At 40.4% G+C, this 22,271-nt stretch overlaps 1 protein-coding gene across 3 annotated transcripts in view; it reads left to right on the top strand.

The window, feature by feature from the left end:
• LOC128660062 (zinc finger protein 501) overlaps positions 1-22,271 on the top strand; it is a 47,825-nt gene that overhangs the window by 6,250 nt on the left and 19,304 nt on the right. For 2 of the 3 annotated variants that reach the window (XM_053713661.1, XM_053713660.1), the window contains 3 exons: positions 6,771-6,878; positions 20,222-20,326; positions 21,341-21,430. In XM_053713661.1, the coding sequence (XP_053569636.1) occupies positions 6,771-6,878; positions 20,222-20,326; positions 21,341-21,430 (303 nt within the window). The remainder of the gene's footprint in view (positions 1-6,770; positions 6,879-20,221; positions 20,327-21,340; positions 21,431-22,271) is intronic. The other variant, XM_053713662.1, reaches the window with a different exon arrangement.

The raw sequence follows: 22,271 nt of genomic DNA, 5'->3' as shown, positions 1-22,271 counted from the left end.
AGAAGGATCTACAAGTTACTAAATTCAGGGTTCACTTACTTTCTCCAGTCTGCACTGTGAATGATTACTCAATGTCTTCAATACATATTTCTCTTGTAAGGTGTATCCAGTCCACGAATCATCCATTACTTGTGGGATATTCTCCTTCCCAACAGGAAGTTGCAAGAGGATCACCCACAGCAGAGCTGCTATATAGCTCCTCCCCTAACTGCCATATCCAGTCATTCTCTTGCAACTCTCAACAAGCATGGAGGTAGTAAGAGAAAAGTGGTGAAATGTAGCTGTTATCTTGCTTCAATCAAAAGTTTGTTATTTTTAAATGGTACCGGAGTTGTACTATTTTGTCCCAGGCAGAAAAATAGAAGAATCTGCCTGTGATTTCTATGATCTTAGCAGGTTGTAACTAAGATCCATTGCTGTTCTCACACATGACTGAAGAGAGTGGTAACTTCAGCGGGGGAATGGCGTGCAGGTTATCCTGCTATGAGGTATGTGCAGTTAAGATTTTTTCTAGAAGATGTGAATGCTAGAAAATGCTGCCAAAAAGCCTGCTGCTGCCTCTAAAACAGCATGAAGGAACGACCCCCTATCCGGTAACGGATCTAGTAGGGGGCAGACTTTCGCTCTTCGCCCAGGCGTGGGCAAGAGATGTCCAGGATCACTGGGCGTTGGAAATTATATCCCAGGGATATCTTCTGGACTTCAAGGCTTCCCCCCCAAAAGGGAGATTTCACCTTTCACAATTATCTGCAAACCAGATAAAGAGAGAGGCATTCTTACACTGTGTACAAGACCTCCTAGTTATGGGAGTGATCCATCCAGTTCCAAAGGAGGAACAGGGAGAGGGATTTTACTCAAATCTGTTTGTGGTTCCCAAAAAAGAGGGAACCTTCAGACCAATTTTGGATCTAAAGATCTTAAACAAATTCCTCAGAGTTCCATCATTCAAGATGGAGACTATTCGTACCATCCTACCTATGATCCAGGAGGGTCAATACATGACTACAGTGGATTTAAAGGATGCTTATCTTCACATTCCGATACACAAAGATCATCATCGGTTTCTCAGGTTTGCCTTCCTAGACAGGCATTACCAGTTTGTAGCTCTTCCCTTTGGGTTAGCTACAACCCCAAGAATTTTTACGAAGGTTCTGGGGTCGCTTCTGGCGGTCCTAAGGCCGCGGGGCATAGCAGTGGCCCCTTATTTAGACGACATCCTGATTCAGGCGTCAAACTTCCAAATTGCCAAGTCTCATACGGACATAGTGTTGACATTTCTGAGGTCGCATGGGTAGAAGGTGAACGAGGAAAAGAGTTCTCTATCCCCCCTCACAAGAGTTTCCTTCCTAGGGACTCTGATAGATTCTGTAGAAATGAAAATTTACCTGACGGAGTCCAGGTTATCAAAACTTCTAAATTCCTGCCGTGTTCTTTATTCCATTCCTCGCCCTTCGGTGGCTCAGTGCATGGAAGTAATCGGCTTAATGGTAGCTACAATGGGCATAGTGCCGTTTGCACGCCTACATCTCAGACCGCTGCAACTCTGCATGCTCAGTCAGTGGAATGGGGATTACACAGATTTGTCCCCTCTACTAAATCTGGATCAAGAGACCAGGGATTCTCTTCTCTGGTGGCTATCTCGGGTCCATCTGTCCAAAGGTATGACCTTTCGCAGGCCAGATTGGACAATTGTAACGACAGATGCCAGCCTTCTAGGTTGGGGTGCAGTCTGGAACTCCCTGAAGGCTCAGGGATCGTGGACTCAGGAGGAGTCACTCCTTCCAATAAATATTCTGGAACTGAGAGCGATATTCAATGCTCTTCAGGCTTGGCCTCAGTTAGCAACTCTGAGGTTCATCAGATTTCAGTCGGAAAACATCACGACTGTGGCTTACATCAACCATCAAGGGGGAACAAGGAGTTCCCTAGCGATGTTAGAAGTCTCAAAGATAATTCGCTGGGCAGAGATTCACTCTTGCCACCTATCAGCTATCCATATCCCAGGTGTAGAGAACTGGGAGGCGGATTTTCTAAGTCGTCAGACTTTTCATCCGGGGGAGTGGGAACTCCATCCGGAGGTGTTTGCACAATTGATTCATCGTTGGGGCAAACCAGAACTGGATCTCATGGCGTCTCGCCAGAACGCCAAGCTTCCTTGTTACGGATCCAGGTCCAGGGACCCCAAGGCAACGCTGATAGATGCTCTAGCAGCGCCTTGGTCCTTCAACCTGGCTTATGTGTTTCCACCGTTTCCTCTGCTCCCTCGTCTGATTGCCAAAATCAAGCAGGAGAGAGCATCGGTGATCTTGATAGTGCCTGCGTGGCAACGCAGGACTTGGTATGCAGATCTGGTGGACATGTCATCCTTTCCACCATGGACTCTGTCGCTGAGACAGGACCTTCTACTTCAAGGTCCTTTCAACCATCCAAATCTAATTTCTCTGAGGCTGACTGCCTGGAGATTGAACGCTTGATTTTATCAAAGCGTGGTTTCTCCGAGTCAGTCATTGATACCTTAATTCAGGCATGAAAGCCTGTCACCAGGAAGATCTATCATAAGATATGGCGTAAATATCTTTATTGGTGTGAATCCAAGGGCTACTCATGGAGTAAGGTCAGGATTCCCAGGATATTATCTTTTCTCCAAGAAGGATTGGAGAAAGGATTGTCAGCTAGTTCCTTAAAGGGACAGATTTCTGCACTATCTATTCTTTTGCACAAGCGTCTGGCGGATGTCCCAGACGTTCAGGCATTTTGTCAGGCTTTAGTTAGAATCAAGCCTGTGTTTAAACCTGTTGCTCCACCTTGGAGCTTAAATTTGGTTCTTAAAGTTCTTCAGGGGGTTCAGTTTGAACCTCTTCATTCCATAGATATCAAACTTTTATCTTGGAAAGTTCTTTTTTTGGTAGCTATTTCCTCGGCTCGCAGAGTTTCCGAGTTATCTGCCTTACAATGTGATTCTCCTTATCTGATCTTCCATGCAGATAAGGTAGTTCTGCGTACCAAACCTGGGTTTTTACCTAAGGTGGTATCTAATAAGAATATCAATCAAGAGATTGTTGTTCCGTCATTGTGTCCTAATCCTTCTTCAAAAAAGGAACGTCTATTACACAATCTGGGCGTGGTTCGTGCTTTAAAGTTTTACTTACAAGCTACTAAAGATTTTCGTCAAACATCTGCTTTGTTTGTTGTCTACTCTGGAAAGAAGAGAGGTCAAAAGGCTTCGGCAACCTCTATTTCTTTTTGGCTAAGAAGCTTAATCCGCTTAGCCTATGAGACTGCTGGCCAGCAGCCTCCAGAAAGGATTACAGCTCATTCTACTAGAGCTGTGGCTTCCACATGGGCCTTTAAAAATGAGACTTCTGTTGAACAGATTTGCAAGGCGGCGACTTGGTCTTTGCTTCATACTTTTTCAAAATTCTATAAATTTTATACTTTTGCTTCTTCGGAGGCTATTTTTGGGAGAAAGGTTTTACAGGCAGTGGTACCTTCCGTTTAAGTACCTGCCTTGTCCCTCCCTTCATCCGTGTACTTTAGCTTTGGTATTGGTATCCCACAAGTAATGGATGATCCGTGGACTGGATACACCTTACAAGAGAAAACATAATTTATGCTTACCTGATAAATTTATTTCTCTTGTGGTGTATCCAGTCCACGGCCCGCCCTGTCATTTTAAGGCAGGTATTTTTTAATTTTAAACTACAGTCACCACTGCACCCTATGGTTTCTCCTTTCTCTGCTTGTTTTCGGTCGAATGACTGGATATGGCAGTTAGGGGAGGAGCTATATAGCAGCTCTGCTGTGGGTGATCCTCTTGCAACTTCCTGTTGGGAAGGAGAATATCCCACAAGTAATGGATGATCCGTGGACTGGATACACCACAAGAGAAATAAATTTATCAGGTAAGCATAAATTATGTTTTTGTGAAGATCAGAGCACATTTTATGACTAACCAATGCAGAAATCCAGGTAAGCCTCTGCAGACTGCCCCCTTATTTCAGTTCTTTTGATAGACTTGCATTTTAGCCTATAAGTGCTGACTCATAAATAACTAAACGGGAGTGAGCACAATGTTCTCTATATGGTACACATGCACTAGCGCTGTCTAACTGTAAAAAAAAACTGTCAAAATGCACTGAGGGGGGCCTTCAAAGGCTTAGAAATTAGCATATGAGCCTACCTAGGTTTCAAAAAAGAATACCAAGAAACAAAGCACATTTGATGATAAAAGTAAATTGGAAAATTGTTTAATATGAAATGCCCTATTGGAATCATGAAAGATTTGTTTTGACTTGCCTGTCCCTTTAAATATGATGACAGGCATACTCGCAAATGGAGCAGCACTCTGTTGTGCTGGGAGTTTGCAGTGACCCAGTTTATTGATCCTCGTGTGACGGTAATCATACCCACAACAGCTGCTTCCAATAATGAGAACTTTCTGGCCGCTCTTGTACACAATTTGTTTATTAAAATGTTAAAAGATTAAAACATAATAAAATATGAGGTATTGACAAAAGTAACCTCAACCAAAGTAGCAAACACTCTACGTGTTTCTCAGCTAGCGCAGCTGCTCCTTTTGGGCAAGATTACAAGTAGCGTATGCGTTTTCTGCACGTAATGTGGTCTTTTCAGAATCAATTTCCATTGCGCAGGTATTACAAGTCTTGAAAAATCACGATTGCACACGCACATTCGCCTTTTACGCAACAATCCTTTCCACGCTCAAAGAGCTGTAGTTAAAAGTTTTGCGCAACAAAAAGGTTTCACAAAACAGTTAAAAAATACATTACAAGGTACACTAACACTCATATTAACACTGTCTAATACAAATTATTTAAAAAAAAAATTGCACACAAAAGTTATATCCAAGATCTCGGGTGTTAGAAAAAAAAAAAAAAAGCTATCGCAGGGATTTTACATTGACAAACATACACATACATAAAGAAACATAGATTTATATATAGAGAGATATGTTTAACTGTGGAGATAATGATAAGATTTTACATAACAATCTTATGCACATTAAACAATATATCAAAGGGATTTTCAAAGAGATATTCGCATATAGATCTTGAGATATCTATCTATCTATCTATATATATATATAGATAGATAGATAGATAGATAGATATAGATATATATAATCGCTATAAATAGATATATCAGTCCAAAAATCATCAGATATATAGAGAAATATTTCTTTAGAATTAAAAAGAACATATTCCGTTGAGAAAACATTTTTGCAATATGAAATATTCGCTTTTTCATGTACACTTTTCGAGAAGAATACGTCATGGGCTTTGCACAAAATATTAGGGTTTTTAAAAAAAAAATTCTATTTGTCTTCTCCATTGACTTCTATGGGGAATACGTGAACGCGCATGCGATTTCGCAATTTGCATTAGACAGCTTAGCCAGCACACAAAATAAGTTATTTCTTAAATTGTAATAGCTGCGCAACCACAAATGCGAAGAAGCCATAACGTGCACAGTGTTTTCGCAAATGATTTGCCGCGCGACTTGTAAGCTTGCCCTTTGTGAGTATGAATGATATTATATCTAACAGATCCTGTTGTTACATCTGATCTGCACTAGGCGGCGCCTTCTGCTTTTTAAATTTATTTCTACATTCTATTAGTGCATTGCTGCTGTTGAGCTGAATTTAAAGGGACATTCTACCCAAATGTTGAATCATGGGAAAGTGATGCATCATATCTTTAAAAAGCTGAGTAGTAAATATCACCAGAACATCTATGTTGCACTTGAATATAATAAATCTCATGTATCCCCCTTCTCCTCTTGCCTATTTCTCCCTTTTTCAATTGCTTTCTCAACCTTACTGTTTGTAGACATATTATTCAAATATAAATGTAGTAGAAATTTACCTTTTTGTTTCTCTATATTACTTATGTTTGTAGGAAATTGGAAATTTTGGTAAAAGAAAAAAATGAAAATACTTTACCTCAAAATTTCCTCAGTAACCACAACCCTTTGTAAAGGGACTTTAAATAGCCAGTCAGGATGCTAGTCCCAGGACTTGCTAGGGAGCATGCATCTTGCATGTGCAGCACAGTCACTTTATTTTCCTTTATTATGAAATCTCATAAGACTCCAGTGAAATCTCATGATTTCACAGTAAAGCAGGGTTATGCAGATGATAGTAAAATGAATAGCTGTGCATTACACAGCACTTACTCTGGTGAGCTGAAAGAATTTTGAGGGACAAAATCTTCCTTTCTTTTTTTTTTACACAGAGATGTTCAGGTGATATTTATTTTCTTGTCAGCTTTTTACTTTTCAAGTGCTTCAACATTTGTGTATCATGTCCCTTTAATTGCATCTAAAAGCACGGTGTCATGCAGGGTATCCCAAGACAAACAGTATTACTTTAGAAATAATCCTGGAGTCTTGTGATGATCATAAAACTACTTTAGAAGTTATTTGCACATCATCAGGCTTGTAAAGTCATCAGCTAAGGTAAAACATTCTTCAAAACGATTAGCAGATTATTTTACTGATTTCTTCACATGAACAGCCAGTGAATGACTCTAGAGTAATCTCATTTAAATATTTCGGCCTGTGGGCAAACTTCAGGATGGCTAGTCTAATCGATTACTACAGAATGACTCCAGGAAGATCATCCTTTTTGACTTGGGATAAGTTAAACTCAGACAGTTCCCCCACTGGACTACTGCAATACTTCTAGATGATATATTAAGATGAGCCCTCAGTCTCACTAGTACATGATAGGTTTTATTACTTGTCGACAGGTTTTCCAGTGGTCGTACCAGAGAGTTTAGAGGTGAAGATAGAGGAGCCGGATACTGAAGGCCATGTGACCTTATTGAAAATTGAAACTAATTCATCCAAAGTCGATGGTGAGAATCCTGTTGTTTTACTTTGGTCTCAGCGCTCTTCTTCTGAAAAACATGTCACTAGATTCACTAAAATAAAATAAGGAAACCTATGTTATACAATGGTGGACCCCAGTTTTTTACGGACACAAAAAAATGACACTTATTTTATTTTTTCAATCGTTAAACAACTAATATAACTTTAAAGCAATATATCTGCATATTATTCTCAGGATAATCTTCGGTTTGAATATATCACTCTATAGCATTTATTTAGTGTTTTAAAGGGACATGAACCCAAACATTTATTTCATGATTCACATAGAGCATATATATTTAAACTTTCCAATTTACTTTTACTATCAAATTAGCGTAATTTTCTTGGTATCCTTTGTTGAAAGAGCAGCAATGCACTACTGGAAGCTAGCTGAACACAGGTGAGCCAATGAAAAAAGACCTATATGTGCAGCCACCAATTAGCAGCTAGATCCCAGCAGTGCATTGCTACTATTAAACCCACCTAGGTATTAATTTCAGCAAAGGATCCCAAGAGAAAGAAGCAAATTAGAAAATTTAAGTACCTTGAAAAATTGTGTAAAATTGTATGCTTATGTGAATCATGAAAGAAAAATATTGGTTCTATGTTCTTTTAATATCACTTTAGGGCAGTTGTGTTTGTGGCCTTGTCTTCAGCTAGATGAGGTTATTGTGTTCTTTTCCTCATCTGATTTTCTATCATCTTTGAATCTCATTTTCCAGTTTACTCAAAAAAATTTACCTTGTTCATAAGCAATGATCCACTTTACCTGCTGGAGTGTATTAAAGTGTTTACAAGTATCTCCATTACCCTTATATTGGCATTTGAAATAGTTGATTTAGCCTGTGGTATCCCCACCTATTCTGAAAGTTTCTGGCCTTAGGTCCAAGCTATAGATAAGCTGTGTAAACACAGCCAGCAGAAGAAATTACACTCCCAGTGGTGTATAGAAGAGATAAGGTAAAAAAATCATAAGTATTGGTGATTGGTTTACGGACAGATAAAGAAGCAGGTATATGTACACAATGTGATAAAGTAATGAGATCTGATTATACCTACAAGCTCAACCTATTTTATTAGGTTGTGGCTTCAAAACACATAATCAGCTATTTCATATACAGAAATAAAGCTTAAAAAGCAAATCTCATACATTTTATACTCTGCAGCTGGTAAAAAAAAGTAGTTGGAAACACAGTAAGGGAAAAACCATTTTACGGTTTACTGTCCCTTTAGTTCCAACATTAGTTCTGGGATGATGTGCCCCTTTGCTCTGTCTGACTCACATAACAGAAGCGTCATCTGATCAGAGTAAATGATATTTTAGCTCTCAGGTAGGATACTAAACAAATAAGGATTTCAGGAACACTGTTTTCTTGTTTTTGTTTTTTTGTCCATTATTTTTCTAAAATAGTTAAAGGGACAGTCTACTCCAAAAATGTTATTGTTTAAAAATATAGCTAATCCCTTTATTACCCATTCCCAGTTTTGCATAACCAACACAGTTATATTTATATACTTTTTACCTGTGATTACCTTGTATCTAAGCCTCTTCTGACAGCCTTCTGATCATATGACTTTATCTATTGACTTGCATTTTAGCTAATTAGTGCTGGTTCCTGCACAACTCCACGGGAGTAAGCACAATGTTATCTATATGGCTCACATGAACTAGCAGTCTCTTGTGAAAAGCAAATAACAAAGAGGCTGTCTGTAGTGGCTTAAAAACAGGAGGAAATTTATAGGTTTAAATGTTATAAAGTACATTAATCTAACAATGTTGGTTGTGCAAAGCTGGGGAATGGGTAGTAAAGGCGTTATCTATCTTTTTAAACAACAACAATTTTGGTGTAGACCGTCCCTTTAAAAAACATAAAATCCTCTTTTTTTCCCCCCTACTCTCATGTTTTTTTCTAAGCTGATGAACAAACTACTCCATTTAAAGGGACATACAACTCCGTATTGAAATGCACATGACCGTTAAAGGGACATACAACATTGTACTGAAATTCACATGACCGTTAAAGGGACATACAACTCCGTACTGAAATGCACATGACTGTTAAAGGGACATACAACTCCGTACTGAAATGCACATGACTCTTGAAGGGACATACAACTCCCGTACTGAAATGCACTGACTATTAAAGGGACATACAACTCCGTACTGAAATGCACATGACTATTAAAGAGACATACAACTCCGTACTGAAATGCACATGACTATTAAAGAGACATACAACGCCGTACTGAAATGCACATGACTATTAAAGAGACATACAACTCTGTACTGAAATGCACATGACTATTAAAGAGACATACAACGCCGTACTGAAATGCACATGACTATTAAAGAGACATACAACGCCGTACTGAAATGCACATGACTATTAACGCCGTACTGAAATGCACATGACTATAATGACATACAATGCCGTACTGAAATGCACATGACTATTAAAGAGACATACAACGCCGTACTGAAATGCACATGACTATTAAAGAGACATACAACGCCGTACTGAAATGCACATGACTATTAAAGAGACATACAACGCCGTACTGAAATGCACATGACTATTAAGGAGACATACAACGCTGTACTGAAATGCACATGACTATTAAAGAGACATACAACGTCGTACTGAAATGCACATGACTATTAAAGAGACATACAACGCCGTACTGAAATGCACATGACTATTAAAGAGACATACAACGCCGTACTGAAATGCACATGACTATTAAAGAGACATACAACGCCGTACTGAAATGCACATGACTATTAAAGAGACATACAACGCCGTACTGAAATGCACATGACTATTAAAGAGACATACAACGCCGTACTGAAATGCACATGACTATTAAAGAGACATACAACGCCGTACTGAAATGCACATGACTATTAAAGAGACATACAACGCCGTACTGAAATGCACATGACTATTAAAGAGACATACAACGCCGTACTGAAATGCACATGACTATTAAAGAGACATACAACGCCGTACTGAAATGCACATGACTATTACAGTTTTGTACAGAAGCATTTTTGCTTCATCTAGTGAGGGAGAGCATTACAGTAAACAGAACAGAGATATCGACCAGGTTGTGATTTTCCACAAACCTGTGATGCAGTTTTAAAAAATAAAAAAAGCCAACAGATGACAGGAAGAGGGAACCGTGGGCCGTTTGTATGAGGATCTGCATTATAAAAGGGGAGTTGTTAACTACACTTAATAAAGGGACATTAAACCTTAAAGGGACACTGAACCCAAATTTTTTCTTTCATGATTCAGATAGAGCATGTAATTGTAAGCAACTTTTTAATTTACTTCTATTATCAATTTTTCTTCATTCTCTTGCAATCTTTATTTGAAAAGAAGGCATCTCAGCTAAGGAGCCAGCAAATTGTGGGTTCAGAACCATGGACAGCACTTGTTTAAAGGTGCTGTCCAATCAGCAAGGACAACCCAGGTTGTTCACCTAAAATGGGCCGGCATCTAAACTTACATTCTTGCTTTTCAAATAAACATACCAAGAAAATGAAGACAATTTGATAATAGGAGTAAATTAGAAAGTTGCTTAAAATTGCATGCTCTATCTGAATCACAAAAGATTTTTTTTGGCTACAGTGTCCCTTTAAGTACATTTTATAAGCATAGTATTGAGGTTATTCCCCACCCCCTCTAGTATCTGTCACTACATTCCAGTGCTGACACCACCAGGTTGGCCCACCGGGATGCCGGGAGATTTCTCGGTGGCCCGCCGGCTCCGCATGGCCAAGAACAAAAGTTAAGCTAACTTACTTATTCGCACCAGAATCATTTGATGACAAGTTGCTAAATCCTTATTAAATAGAGTATATTTTCACTTGCCAAACCTTTCCTGCCTTTACAGTAACAGTTTTAATTGCACAAATGAAAATTTTTGCAGCTTGCATTCATTTTGATCATTTTTTAAAGGGACAGTGGGGAAAAAGGAAAGTATTAACCCTGAAGATTTTTTTTAAAGGAATCAAATGAATACTGACGGCATACATTTAGAAGATTATTTCATAAAACAAAATGAATATCTGATTTTCGTTAAGAATGTGCATTTGTTCAAAAACAAATGCATATCTCTAATACGCACCTTTACACTCTCAAGTGCTGATTACAAAACAATGAGTCATGATATGACACGTGAAGACACGACCACCCTCTACATAGGTTGGAACACGAGAGAGGAGGTGTAATGACCTATACACGCTGAAAATGCTTTTTAATGGCGGAGACAGAAGTAAATGATACACCGGCTAGATAGTGATGTTTAAAAGCGGTTTTGTATTGATAACAAGGATGTTTAAATACAACAAACATCTGTGCTGAATATTTGTTGCTAAGCTGTATTCAAGAGAAATACAATGTGAACTCCAAATCCCCATATACTGTCACAAGTTACACACAGGTGATATATTGAGTGGTATGAACACTCATTTCTCTTGCAAGGTGTATCCAGTCCACGGATTCATCCTTTACTTGTGGGATATTCTCATTCCCTACAGGAAGTGGCAAAGAGAGCACACAGCAGAGCTGTCCATATAGCTCCCCCTCTAGCTCCACCCCCCAGTCATTCTCTTTGCCGGCTCTAAGCACTAGGGTCTCTCTACGGGAGGGTAAAGTGAATGTGGTGTTAGAATTGTAGTTTTATATCTTCAATCAAAAGTTTATTATTTTTAAATGGTACCGGTTTGTACTATTTACTCTCTGGCAGAAAAAAGATGAAGAATTCTGCTGAGAGGAAGATGATTTTAGCATGTTGTAACTAAAATCCATTGCTGTTCCCACACAGGACTGAGGAGTACCAGAAAACTTCAGTTGGGGGAACAGTTTGCAGGCTTGACTGCAATGAGGTATGTTCAGTCATTTATTTCTAGACAAGACTGAGATAATGCTAGAAGACTGACAAGATCCCCATGTGGGGAGGGTAAGCTATGTTCTGAGACTTAGTAAAGAATTGAATGCTTACATAACAGGGCTAATTATGCTGGTTGACACTAAATCAGGGCAATCGATTATTTGTTTTAAGAAATACTCGTTGGAGACACTTTTTAAGCACTTTGGAGTGTTTTTCTGGGGTTATTATCCACATGGCAAACATTTTGTCACTTAGAAGTGATTTTTGTAGGCCTCACAACTCCGGAGTGGAGTGGGAGGGGCCTAATTTTGCGCCTCAGATACGCAGTTAGAATTGAAAGACAAGTTCATGCTGCTGCACATGGAGGGTCCTGCTGCTGATTGAGGGCCTAAAAGAAGCTTTATTCCCCCAAAACTGATCCCTAAGGGCAGGTAGGGCCACAGCAGTAAGCTGTGGCAAGGTGCTGTAGTTATTTAACCGGTTGTTGGCTTTAGGCTGCTCCGGTTTGGGCATTAAGGGGTTAATCGTTCTGCAACTTGTGGTGCAATCATATTAAGACCTTAGGTACATACTGTGAAAATTTCAAAAGGATTGCTGCATTTTTCACTGTTTTGTAAAATTGTGTGCTCTTTTTATCTCTTAAAGGCACAGTAATGTTTTTTCAAATTGTGTTTTTTATTTGATTAAAGTGTTTTCCAAGCCTGCTTGTGTATGCTACTAGTCTGTCTGACACTAAGGAAAATCCTTGTTCAATGTGTTTAGAAGCCATGGTGGAACCCCCTCTCTATACATTTTAAAGATCATATTGTTGCACTTAAAAGTGTGGCCCTAGATGATTCTCAGAATGAAGGTAATGAGGATAGTCCGTCTACCTCTCCCCATGTGTCACAACCAGTTACGCCCGCTCAAGCGATGCCTAGTACCTCTAGTGCGTCTGCCCCTATTACATTGCAACAACTAGCGGTAGTCATAGATAATTCCCTTGTGGCCTTTCTATCTAAACTGCCAGTTTTCCCTGCAAAGCTCGATAGCTCTGTTTTAAGAACAGATTATGAGCAGTCTGAAGCTTTGGTAGCCTTATCTGATGTGCCCTCACAACGCTCTGAAGTGGGGGTGAGGGATTTGATGTCTGAGGGAGAAATTTCCGACTCAGGAAAGGTTTCTCATCAGGCAGAGTCAGATATATTGTCGTTTAAATTCAAATTAGAACACCTCCGCATATTGCTCAGGGAGGTATTAGCTACTCTGGATGATTGTTACACTATGGTGGTTTTAGAGAAATTGTGTAAAATGGACAAGTACCTAGAGGTTCCTGTATACACTGATGCGTTTCCGGTCCCTAAGAGGGTTGCGGATATCGTTACTAGGGAGTGGGATAGATCAGGTGTCCCTTTTGTTTCTCCCCCTATTTTTAAGAAAATGTTCACCATAACTGACCCCATGCGGGACTCGTGGCAAACGGTCCCTAAGGTAGAGGGGGCTGTTTCTACACTTGCTAAACGCACAACCATACCGATTGAAGACAGTTGTGCTTTCAAAGACCCTATGGATAAAAAGTTAGAGGGTCTACTTAAGAAAATTTTTGTTCAACAAGGTTTTTTTCTCCAACTTATTGCCTGCATTATTCCTGTAACTACTGCAGCTGCTTTCTGGTTTGAGGCACTGGAGGACTCGCTCCAGACGGAGACCTCATACGATGAAATTATGGATAGAATTTAGGCTCTAAAGCTGACTAATTCTTTTATCACAGATGCCGCTTTGCAATTAGCTAAGTTAGCGGCAAAAAATTCAGGTTTCGCCATTATGGCACGCAGAGCGCTGTGGCTCAAGTCCTGGTCGGCCGATGTGTCATCAAAATCCAAATAATTAAATATCCCTTTCAAAGGAAAGACCCTCTTCGGGCCAGAATTGAAAGAGATTATTTCAGAAATCATTGGGGGAAAGGGCCATGCTCTCCCTCAGGACAAGCCCTTTAGGGCTAAAAACAAAGCTAATTTTCGTTCCTTTCGTAATTTCAGGAACGGTCCCGCTTCAGCCTCTACGGCTGCAAAGCAAGAGGGTAACGCTTCACAGCCCAAGGCAACTTGGAAACCTTACCAGGGCTGGAACAAGGGTAATCAGGCCAAAAAGCCTGCAGCTGCTAACAAGACAGCATGAAGGGGTAGCCCCCGATCCGGGACCGGTTCTAGTAGGGGGCAGACTCTCTCTCTTCGCTCAGGCCTGGGCAAGAGATGTTCACGATCCCTGGGCATTAGAGATTGTTTCCCAGGGATATCTTCTAGAATTCAAGGAATCCCCTCCAAGGGGAAGGTTCCACATTTCGCGTCTGTCTTCAGACCAGACAAAGAAAGAGGCGTTCTTACTCTGTGTAGAAGATCTACTTACAATGGGAGTGATATACCCAGTTCCAATGGCAGAACAAGGACTGGGTTTTTACTCAAACCTGTTTGTGGTTCCCAAAAAAGAAGGAACTTTCAGGCCAATCCTGGTTCTAAAAATTCTAAACAGATTTCTCAGAGTCCCATCATTCAAGATGGAGACCATTCGGACAATCTTACCTATGATCCAGGAAGGTCAATATATGACTACCGTGGATCTAAAGGATGCGTACCTGCACATTCCTATCCACAAAGATCATCATCAGTTTCTCAGGTTCGCTTTTCTAGACAAGCATTACCAGTTCGTGGCTCTTCCATTCGGGTTAGCCACTGCTCCCAGAATTTTCACAAAGGTACTAGGGTCCCTTCTGGTGGTTCTAAGACCGCGGTGCATAGCAGTGGCGCCTTATTTGGACAACATCTTAATTCAGGCACCGTCTTTTCAAAGAGCCAAGTCTCACACAGAGATTGTATTGGCCTTTCTGAGGTCTCACAGGTGGAAGGTGAACGTCAAAAAGAGTTCTCTATCCCCTCTCACAAGGGTTCCCTTCCTAGGAACTCTAATAGATTTGGTAGAAATGAAAATATTTCTGACGGAGGTCAGAAAGTTAAAACTTTTAACTACTTGCCGAGTTCTTCATTCCATTCCTCGGCCATCTGTAGCTCAGTGCATGGAGGCAATCGGATTAATGGTAGCAGCAATGGACATAGTCCCTTTTGCTCGGATACATCTCAGACTACTGCAACTATGCATGCTCAAACAGTGGAATGGGGATTATGCAGATTTGTCTCCTCAAATACAGCTGGACCAGGGGACCAGTGATTCTCTTCTCTGGTGGTTGTCTCAGGATCACCTGTCTCAGGGAATATGTTTCCGCAGACCAGAGTGGATCATTGTAACGACCGACGCCAGTCTGTTAGGCTGGGGTGCAGTGTGGGACTCCCTGAAAGCTCAGGGTTTATGGTCTCGGGAAGAATCTCTTCTCCCTATAAACATTCTGGAACTGAGGGTGATATTCAACGCGCTTCAGGCATGGCCTCAACTAGCTGCGGCCAAATCCATCAGATTTTAGTCGGACAACATCACGACTGTAGCTTACATCAATCATCAGGGGGGAACAAAGAGTTCCCTAGAGATGAAGGAAGTAACCAAAATAATCAGGTGGGCGGAGGATCACTCCTGCCATCTCTCAGCAATTCACATCCCAGGAGTAGACAACTGGGAGGCAGATTTTCTGAGTCGTCGGACTTTTCACCCGGGGGAGTGGGAACTCCACCCGGAGGTATTTGCCCAGCTGACTCAGCTATGGGGCATTCCAGAGTTGGACCTGATGGCGTCCCGTCAGAACACCAAGCTTCCTCTCTACGGATCCAGATCCCAGGACCCCAAGGCGGCATTGATAGATGCTCTAGCAGCGAATTGGTCCTTCAATCTGGCTTATGTTTTCCCACCGTTTCCTCTTCTCCCTTGTCTGGTCGCCAGAATCAAGCAGGAGAAGGCTTCGGTGATTTTGATAGCGCCTGCGTGGCCACGCAGGACTTGGTATGCAGACCTAGTGGACATGTCATCTGTCCCACCATGGACACTGCCAATGAGGCAGGATCTTCTAATACAGGGTCCGTTCAAGCATCCAAATCTAGTTTCTCTACGTCTGACTGCTTGGAGATTGAAAGCTTAATTCTATCAAAGCGTGGTTTCTCTGAGTCAGTTATAGATTCTCTGATTCAGGCTAGAAAGCCTGTCACCAGGAAAATCTACCATAAGATATGGCTGAAATATCTTTGTTGGTGTGAATCCAAGGGTTACTCATGGAGTAAGATTAGGATTCCCAGGATATTGTCTTTTCTCCAAGAAGGTTTGGAGAAAGGATTGTCAGCTAGTTCCTTAAAAGGACAGATGTCTGCTCTGTCTATCCTTTTACACAAGCGTCTGGCAGAGGTACCAGACGTTCAAGCGTTTGCACAGGCTTTAGACCGAATCAAGCCTGTCTATAAACCTGTGGCTCCGCCATGGAGTCTAAATCTAGTTCTTTCAGTTCTTCACGGGGTTCCGTTTGAACCTTTACATTCCATAGATATTAAGTTGTTATCTTGGAAAGTTTTGGTTTTGGTAGCTATCTCTTCTACTCGAAGAGTCTCAGAATTATCTGCCTTACAGTGTGATTCACCTTACCTGGTGTTCCATGCAGATAAGGTAGTTTTGCGTACTAAACCTGGTTTTCTTCCTAAAGTTGTTTCTAACAAGAATATTAACCAGGAAATAGTTGTTCCTTCTCTGTGTCCTAATCCTTCTTCGAAGAAGGAACGTCTGTTGCACAATCTTGATGTAGTTCGTGCTCTAAAGTTCTATTTGCAAGCAACTAAGGATTTCAGACAAACGTCTTCTTTGTTTGTTATCTATTCCGGTAAAAGGAGAGGTCAGAAAGCGACTGCTACCTCTCTTTCCTTTTGGCTGAAAAGCATAATCCGTTTGGCCTATGAGACTGCTGGCCAGCAGCCTCCTGAAACAATTACTGCTCATTCTACCAGAGCAGTGGCTTCCACATGGGCTTTTAAAAAAGGCTTCTGTTGAACAGATTTGTAAGGCAGCGACTTGGTCTTCACTGCATACTTTTTCAAAATTTTACAAATTTGATACTTTTGCTTCTTCGGAGGCTACTTTTGGGAGAAAGGTTTTGCAAGCAGTGGTGCCTTCCGTTTAAGGTACCTGCCTTGTTCCCTCCCTTCATCCATGTCCTAAATCCGTGTCCTAAAGCTTTGGTATTGGTACACAAGTAAAAGATGAATCCGTGGACTCGATACATCTTACAAGAGAAAACAGAATTTATGCTTACCTGATAAATTACTTTCTCTTGCGGTGTATCCAGTCCACGGCCCGCCCTGGCAATTAAGTCAGGTGAATTTTTTTTGTTTAAACTACAGTCACCACTGCACCCTATGGTTTCTCCTTTTTCTTCCTAACCTTTGGTCGAATGACTGGGGGGTGGAGCTAAAGGGGGAGCTATATGGACAGCTCTGCTGTGTGCTCTCTTTGCCACTTCCTGTAGGGAATGAGAATATCCCACAAGTAAAGGATGAATCCGTGGACTGGATACACCGCAAGAGAAAGTAATTTATCAGGTAAGCATAAATTCAGTTTTTTCACAATATCTATATGTGGTTATGTTTTGAAGTAAGTTATATGTGTATACTTCACTACTATGTATTTATTTTTGCTATGATAATCCATATACAACATCACTGATGATAATGAATGTTTTGATTCGTTGTGCAATTGGGGGAGGGGCCTATTACATATTTAAGCACTGTTTGATTCACTTTTTGGTTGTCTGAGGGAGGGGTTAATGCCCCCAAACATCATAGAATAAATGTTGCTGTGCTTTAAATCCAGAGAGTGAGACTTTTTGACTTCTTATTTGCTACTTTTTCTGCACCCTGTTTTTGACTACAAGGCGAGTGGGAGTGCGCCATTTTCCCATTTTTTAAATATATACATATACAGTCATGGCCAAAAATATTGGCACCCCTGCATTTCTGTCAGATAATGCACCACTTCACCCAGAAAATTGTTGCAATTACAAATATCTAGGCATTCTCATGTTTATTTCTTTTGTTTGTATTGGTATGACACCAAAAAAGCCAAATCTGACACATTCCACGCAAAACTCCAAAAACGGACTGGACAAAATTATTGCCACCTTTTTAAAATTGTAAGAAATAATTGTATTCCAAGTTTGTGATGCTCCTGTAATTTGTAATTAAACTCACCTGTATCAATTAACAGGAGCTGACAATATAGAAATCACACTGGCAACCAGTTAAACCGGTGAAAAATGTACTCAACCTTTCTGTTGTGTGTCTCTGTTTGCCACACTGAGTATGGAGAAGAGAACGTGCAGCAAAGATTTGTATGATTTGAGAACAAAAATTGTGGAAAAGCATGGGCAATCTCAAGGTTACAAGTCCATCTCCAGAGATCTTAATGTTCCTGTGTCCACTGTGCGCAACATTGTCAAGAAGTTTACAGCCCATGGCAATGTAGTTAATCTCCCTGGATGTAGACGAAAGAGAAAAAGTGATCAAAGATTGCAACAAAGGATTGTTTAAATGGTGGATAAAGAACCTTGATCAACTTCCAGACAAATTGAAGCTGTCCTTCAGGCACAGGGTACAAATGTATTTACAAATAAACCGGCTTAGTCTCAAGGCATATTGTGAAATAAAACTCTTGCAGCTTTATTAGAAACCAATTTTCTTCAACAGGATAAATAGATAAATTCTCTTTTAAAACCAAATAAATTTCATAAGATCAGCTGGAGCAGTACTGTGCCTTATGAAATTTATTTGGTTTTAAAGAGAATTTATCTATTTATCCTGTTGAAGAAAATTGGTTTCTAATAAAGCTGCAAGAGTTTTATTTCACAATATGCCTTGAGACTCAGCCGGTTTATTTGTAAATAACTTTGATAAAGCTTACCGGGTTGGATTTCGGCATACCGGAGGTCACAACAGCGCCAGGGGCTACGGAAACGTAGTAGGGGATCCCATTGGCTGAACGGCTCGACACGGACCGAAAGTACACGGAACGGAGGCCAATCCTAGCTGTGCAACATCGCAACAGACGCTGAAGACAGTGTAAAGTCTTTACGGAGAAGCAAGGCCCTTTGAGAGGCAGGGGTAAGCGAATACTCGGATGAAGAGGTTGAAAACACCCTGGTGAGTTGTTACTCTTTTCCGTTTCTGAACCGCTACCATACATGCTGTACCCGAAAGATGTGACTGTTGACAAGCCTTGAAATCCTGGTATTTCTGACAATCTATTAACATTTATTTGATGTTGGCACACTATATTCGTCAGTACTGATATTTCTGCATATTTCTGCATACAATTTTTTGGGATCCCCTCCCCATATATCTTGAGCCTCACTTGGAAGAACACCTACATTTGTTGACAGGGTACAAATGTGTCAGGTTGCACTATATGTCACCATCTGAATGAAAAGGGATGCTATAGTAGGAGACCCAGGAGGATCCCACTGCTGACACAGAAATATAAAAATGCCAGATTGGAGTTTGCCAAAACTTACCTGAGGAAGCCAAAATCCTATTGGGAGAATATGCTATGGACAGACGAAACAATTACAGCTTTTTGGTAAAGCCTATCATGCTACTGTTTTCAGAAAAAGAAATGAGTCTTTTAAAGAAAAGAATACAGTCCCTACAGTCAAACATGGTGGAGGTTCACTGATGTTTAAGGGTTGCTTTGCTGCTTCAGGCACTGGATGTCTTGACTGTGTGCATGGCATTATGAAATCTGAAGACTACCAAAGAATTCTGTGGTGCAATATAGGGCCCAGTGTCAGAAAGTTGGGTCTTCGTCAGAGGTCATAGGTCTTACAGCAGGACAATGACCCAAAGCACACATCAAAAAGCACCCAGAAATGGTTTAAGACAAAGCGCTGGAGAGTACTGAACTGGCCAGCAATAAGTCCAGATCTCAATCCCATAGAGCACCTGTGGAGAGATCTCAAAACAGCAGTTGGGAAAAAGAACCCTTCCAATCTGAGAGACCTGGAGCAGTTGGCAAACGAAGAGTGGTCCAAAATTCCAGTAGAGAGGTGTAAGCAACTCATTGATGGTTACAGGAAACGATTGATTTCAGTTATTTTTTTCCAAGGGGTGTACTACCAAATATTAAATTGAGGGTGCCAAAACTGTAATTTTGTCTAGTCAATTTTTGTAGTTTTGCATGGAATGTGTCAGATTTGGCTTTTTTTTCTCCCTCCTTTTTTTCTGTCATACCAATACAAATAAAAAAAAATCATGAGAATGCCTAAACATTTGTAATTGTATATATGACTCTACTGATTCAGTAGATTAGCTCTCCCCATTCTCCTAACATTCCAAGTCCAGTATATTTGCTCTACCAGTTCCCCAAACTTCACAGCCCTGAGCATTACAGATCCACTTTATTATTCCTCCAGCTTCTCAAACATTACAGATTTCAATTTATATCTAGAATACAGTTTATATTATATATTCATTATTTCCAGAGATTTTACCAGAGAGTTTAGAGGTGAAGGCAGAAAAAGAAGAGCTGGACCCTGAGGATCATGTGACCATTATAAAGATGGAAATTGACACATTTACTATGGATTGTGAGTATATTATTTATTTTGTTCTGAGGCTTTAACATTAAACATATAAAAAGTAATGTTTATATCCCATATACATTCCATTACCTCAGTGAAAGTTCTGAAATAGCAACCAGTTCCGTTGCTACTTACCAGATATTGTGGTTGGTTCAGTTGTGGAATCTGAAGGATAGGGTTTTTTTTAGGTTGGGAATCTGAAGGATAGGGAGTTTTTGAGATTGAGTATCTGAAGTATAGGGGGTTTCTTGAGACTGGGAATGTGAAGGATAGGGGGTTTCTTGAGACTGGGAATCTGAAGGATAAGGGGTTTCTTGAGGCCGGGAATCTGAAGGATAAGGGGTTTCTTGAGGCCGGGAATCTGAAGAATAAGGGGTTTCTTGAGACTGGGAATCTGAATGATAGGGGGTTTCTTGAGACTGGGAATCTGAAGGATAGGGGGTTTCTTTAAAATGGGAATCTGAAGGTTAGGGGGTTTCTTGAGACTGGAAAACATTCTGGATAGGGGGTTTCAAGAGACTGGAAAACATTTTGGATAGGGGGTTTCTTAAGACTGGGAATGTTTAGGATAGGGGGTTTCTTGAGGCCAGGAATCTGAAGAATAGGGTGTTTCTTGAGTCTGGTTTATTGAGGCAGGAAATCTGAAGGATATAGGGTTCCGTGAAGTAGGAAATCTGAAAAAATACAGGGTGTATTGAGGCAGGAAATATGAAGGATATACTGTTTTTTTTTAAAGTGGGAAATGGATAGGAGGTTTATTGATGAGGGGAATCTAAAGGATTCTGGATTTATTGAGGTGGGGAATCTGAGGTAGTAAATCTGGAAATTATTAAGGTGTGGAATCTGAAGGCTACTCAGTTTATAGAGGTGGAGAATCTGAAAGATAGGGGACTCCTTCAGGTGGGGAGTTCTGGCAGTATAGGGATTGATTGCAGTAGGGGGTCTTAGCAATTTGGGGGTTTATTCTTATGGGGGTTTGGTAGGTTAGGTGTAAATAGTCTTTCATTCCTTTGTTGTCAGGTTTTCAAGAGAGTTTACAGGTGAATTCAGAACCAGAAGAGCTGGATACTGAGGATCATGTGACCACAATAAATCATGTGACAGATGATGGTGAGAATTTTCTAAACTTATTTTTGGGTTGTAATGTCTTGTTAACCGTTCTCTGTAAACCTTCTTACTGGCTCCTGTGACAAGATATTCTGGAAAATATTAAGGCCTCTGAAGTGCAGTCTTGATAAAAAAAAAAAAAAAATAACAAGGTCCAGTTACCTACTGCCAGATCTAAAATAGAACCAGATTAAGGAGCTTCTGGGTGAAGGTAATGTTAGGCCACAATACTTATAGCAGTGAAAAAGCAGTTTACAATCTGACAAATATCTGCATAAATGTTTGACATTAAGTGCTATCACTGACATCAAGTGTTTCTACTAAATGCACTGAAACAATTAATACTTTTCTTGCCCATATTAGCCACTGCACCAGTTTGGAACTTTAAAGGCCATACAGAATAGCCCTGTAATACCCTTTGTCTTCCAATTAACTGGTGTAAGTAGTCCATAAATGATTACTGCTGTTGTTGTAAAACTTATCTTTTGCTTTACTAAATATTTTGCAATGGCAATTATAGTGGTGGACTTGCTTATATAAGAGCTTCAAAAGCTCATGTCTGAATTATTACAAAAGTTTGACTTGTCCTTTCTGTCTATTCAGCTAATCTCTACCACTATCCACAGTAAAGACTCATTAGGGAGAACCTGCCCTCCCACAGAGTCTTCATTGGAGCTGTTTTGTGGTCTGGAGGTACTGGCAGCCTGATAAGAGCCCCAAGAATGTCTGCAGCACAAAATCACCAAAGAGATCCATCGAGATCTGTGAGTTTTCTCACTCTGAGATATCATCTGATGCTTCTTTCTATTCCCTGTGCTGCTGTACTCTTTTTGATAGTGTAAAG

This window comes from Bombina bombina, chromosome 5 (genome assembly GCF_027579735.1).
Source record: "Bombina bombina isolate aBomBom1 chromosome 5, aBomBom1.pri, whole genome shotgun sequence".
In the NCBI taxonomy this organism is placed as follows: domain Eukaryota; kingdom Metazoa; phylum Chordata; class Amphibia; order Anura; family Bombinatoridae; genus Bombina; species Bombina bombina.
Note: the sequence above shows the minus strand (reverse complement) of the source record. Positions and strands in the feature narration are given on the sequence as shown.